We start from the raw sequence: 4,044 nt of genomic DNA on the forward strand, positions 1-4,044 counted from the left end.
ATCTTCAAACTTTCTTCCAAGTCATTTCTCCTCCCCTAGTTGTTATTTAAATGATAAATAACATCCATTTTATTATAACATTTCTGGAAACTGAAGCTTTTTTACACCTGCTTTTAAGATTTTATTAGTACGATTTTCTAAAGCACACAGAGTCAGTCTAACCATGTCTCCACCACTGAAATTACTGATGAACTATTATTTCAATGACAGCAGGGTTGCTGCTGACATCGAGCACTTTGGACAAGAGTTGCAGTTGACATGGGTTATTTTCCATTGACATACATGGAGCAGAAGGATGTACTTGTGATTCTACATCAGGCTTTTGCCTAAGCCTAAGCAAGCCACTTTGTCTTCCTCTGTTAAACAGAGACACTAATACCTGGCTACCTCTCTATACTTTAAAAAGAGTGCATAGATCCTTGAATGTGAGGTGCTCTAGGAATGCGGAGAATTAATATAATGCTATCTGTGTAGATAGACACATATACAGAGAGCACACATAGGCTATAAACAATGAGACCTACCCAAAATAGCAACAACTTCATCATCTTGGATTACTTCCAAAGACCCTGAAACCACAAAGCAAAGGCTGTCCACACTCTCGCCAGCATGGTAGATGAGATCCCCTGGGGCACAATGGACCGTCTGAAATTCCATAGCTAGAGCGCGAAGACAACCGTCACTTGCCAGCCGGAATGCAGGGTGCTCCTTGAAAACTTTGCGGTTCAGATGCACGCAGATGTCTGCTCTCATATCTTTAGGGCAAATCTGTAAAACCTAAAAGGAAATTAGGTAATCACTTTCTGTGAAAAAGTCCTAGGTCATTAGACTGGCTATACACCTTCACAGTGTCATCCACTTTATATATTTTACTATACTGGGTTTAGGAACTACTACATTCTTCTCACAGATTTCCACCTTCAGTACAAAAAGCTCCATAATACTAATTTAGTCTATTATATAATACCAGAAGGAAAATAATATTTTACCTCAGCAACATGCTCTGCTGGATAGTGAATTAATATGTTAATGCTGCAGGTTTTTAAAACAGTAAAATTAACAGCACAGTAATGTAGAAAGCCTTCATAGAATGCCAGCGAAAGCCAGAGGCTTGCTTTTGGTGGATATATTTCACGTTTTAATAAGCTATTCAATGAAAAGCCTGCACAAATTACACATTGTGCTTTACCTACTTGGAGTATGTGTAGGAAGCAAAGACGCAGATTCCTTTAGCTAAATAATAAAAACTGCATTAACACATAGCATTTAATCACAAAGGAGTACAAGCTCCTCACACCCTGGCAGATAGGAACGGCCTCCTTCTGTCATAGAAGAAGTGGACTTACACCTATGGTGGATAACATTTCTCATGGTGCTCCATCACGGCAAGTTTCTGTATTATGTCTTTTTACAGCCATAAAATGGTGCCATTGTTTTAGTTATCCTATTGTGCACAATATCAGCTCTACTTTGGGAGATAAACTGCAGACAGTGTTGAGATGGAGACTAAAGCCTTTCCAGTGTTTGTACACATTTAAAATTACTAGTGAAAATCCCAGAAATGCACAACATGAGCTGGAATTAATGCTACAACAGTTCCTGGATGATACAAACTCTAATGAAGTTGAAATCAAGAGATGCATTATTTGAGATAAATATTCTAATTGAGTACCAGGGGTTCACACCATTTCCCTCTAATTCACCTAATTAAGGAGTAGCTTGAAGTGCTCCAGTGTTACTTCCATATATTTCTCTTTGGAAGGAAGAAGAATCATGGACTTAGTGCAAAGCTCACATGCTGGGTAGGGATAAAACAGGAAACAGTTGGATGACTGTCAGAGACACTGGGCACATCTACCAGAGACACTTTACTGCAGAGCTGACTAATTAGCTCTGCAGTAAAGCATCGCTGTCTACACATGTGGTGCTATTAGGCTGCAGAAAACGAATTAACTCCCACTGTAGGATAGTACTGCTCAAGGCAATTATTTGTGAGTTACTGGGACCATGGTACCTTCATATCAGTAGTAACACCTCAAAGAGATGTGTCATAGTTTGCTTTCAGAATTTTCTAAACGCTTTTTGTTAAATTTGATTAGAATGACATATGTGAAACTGGCAGACTTACCTTGCTCCTCATTATTGATTCAATCCCAAATAAATAACACGGTCAGCACCAAGTTAAGCAATATACTGTGTATAAAATACTACAAAGATTGATCAGGCAAATAAGCTCATCTTTAAATATTTGTTTTACCGGTAGCAAGCTGCATTGGGCAGACATTATGCATTCATCGGTTTAAGTGATCAGAAACTGGTTTAAACCTCTAACAGAACAGATGTTCAGTGCACATAAACCAGTTTGAAAATGGCTGACACTGATTTGAGATAAACCTGGTTGAATGTAATATCAGACATAACTGGATTTGGCTTAAACCGGTTTATGCAATGTCTGTCCAAGACCCCTTTCTGGTTTAAAATAAACCAGACACCCCCAGCATCCTGACATGCTCTCTGGGCTGTATACGGCTCTCTGCTCCACAGCAGGCCTGGCCCCTCCCCTCTGCTCCCTGGCTCCAGCACAGACTGCAGGCTGCTCCCCCTCTCCTCCTTACCACTTCATGCTAAGCAGGAATTCCCCCCTCCCCTCTGCCTTGCTGAGGAGGTGTCTTTGTATTAGCTAGCAGAACACATGCTGGCTACGGTTCCTGCTGAATCAACAGGTTGATTCTGCCTCTTGATTCTACAGGTAGCTGGTAATGTCCCTCTTCTTTTTTTTTAATGGGGTGATAAACACTGAGTTACAGGGTAATAAACACTGTTATCAGTTCCCTGCTGGGTTAATCAAAGCATCCTGCCAGGGTCTGCCCATCCCTCCCTCCCCACCAGCTCAGTGCCATGGAACAGCTGGGAGGGCTGCTCTAGTGCCCCCCAGCTTCTAGCTGGAGTCACTGCAGGCATGTGCCTGCATGTCTGGGATGTCTGTGCAGTTACAAACCAGCCTAGCCAGGTTAACATAACCTGCAAAGATTGAATCAATTCAGACTCAGGCTTTTTGAATGTCTGTCCCTAGCCCATGACATTATACACTAGCACTGGAAGCTCTGCAGGCACGTGGAAACAATATCATGTTTTATTCACTATGTGGCATTCTAGAACTTGTATATGAATGCAAAAATCAATGGAGCTGAGACTTGAGAATTTAAGGACTGGTACAGCCATTTGTCAATCTTATATTGGTTAGCCCTTGTTAAAAATGTAAAGGCTGATTTGTTTTTTTCTCCATTTGCTTTGTTTTTCAGCCAAAAATACCAGGTCTTAATCTCTAAATGTGTCTACATCATATGTTCTCTTTGATGTCCTAATCACTGAAGACATTTCACATTTATTAAAGTAATTTTAGAAGGTGACAAGTCAAGTGTAATTTAAGACGTCTTGCTGTCTCCAAAGGCATTCTTAGGGTTACATGATGCATTTCCTTTTTAAATAGGGGGAACCCAGGATCTAGCTTCAGTACTCTTACTGGGTTCACTCTGTTCAAAAAGGAAATTGTATAACACACCACTGGCAGAGGCTTTGCTTTCCCCACACCCATGTCAGGGCCAGGCATCTGGGAACTGCCCCCATGCTGCCATGTCTCCCAGCCCCCACTCTCCAGCTGCTAGAGAGCTGCACTACAATCAGGTATCTGCAAACTGCATCTGTGCTGCCACCACATCTCTCCACTGTCCCTCTCCATCCCCCTGCCCCACAGATGTGGCATGGGAACAGCTGGAAATTACCCATCCCTAGCATAGCTCCCTACTGGCTGGAAGCTGTGCTCATGCCACAGCCGCTGGGCAGGGGTAGGGAGGGGAAGGGACACAGGGCAGAAGCAGTAGGAGTGTGGATGCAGTTTGCAGATACCCAGCTCTGGGGCAGTTCTCTTCCAACTGGAAACTGCACCAGTGCTGCATCCTGGTGGCAGAGGGCTATGGGAAGCACTGACAGTGCAGGAGCAGCTCCCAGCCACCGGGCCCAGGCACAAATACCCCACTGCCGATA

The 4,044-nt window shown here is 42.8% G+C and overlaps 1 protein-coding gene across 1 annotated transcript in view; it reads right to left on the reverse strand.

Annotated features, from left to right (window-relative positions):
- Window positions 1–240: 240 nt before the first annotated feature.
- KCNH1 (potassium voltage-gated channel subfamily H member 1) overlaps window positions 241–4,044 on the reverse strand; it is a 162,375-nt gene continuing 158,571 nt past the window's right edge. Inside the window, exon 9 of the mRNA XM_019548572.1 lies at window positions 241–777. Coding sequence (XP_019404117.1) covers window positions 505–777 — 273 coding nt within the window. The 3' untranslated portion in view covers window positions 241–504. The remainder of the gene's footprint in view (window positions 778–4,044) is intronic.

This window comes from Crocodylus porosus, unplaced genomic scaffold, assembly GCF_001723895.1.
Source record: "Crocodylus porosus isolate Cpor-Errol unplaced genomic scaffold, CroPor_comp1, whole genome shotgun sequence".
Taxonomy (NCBI): Eukaryota; Metazoa; Chordata; order Crocodylia; family Crocodylidae; genus Crocodylus; species Crocodylus porosus.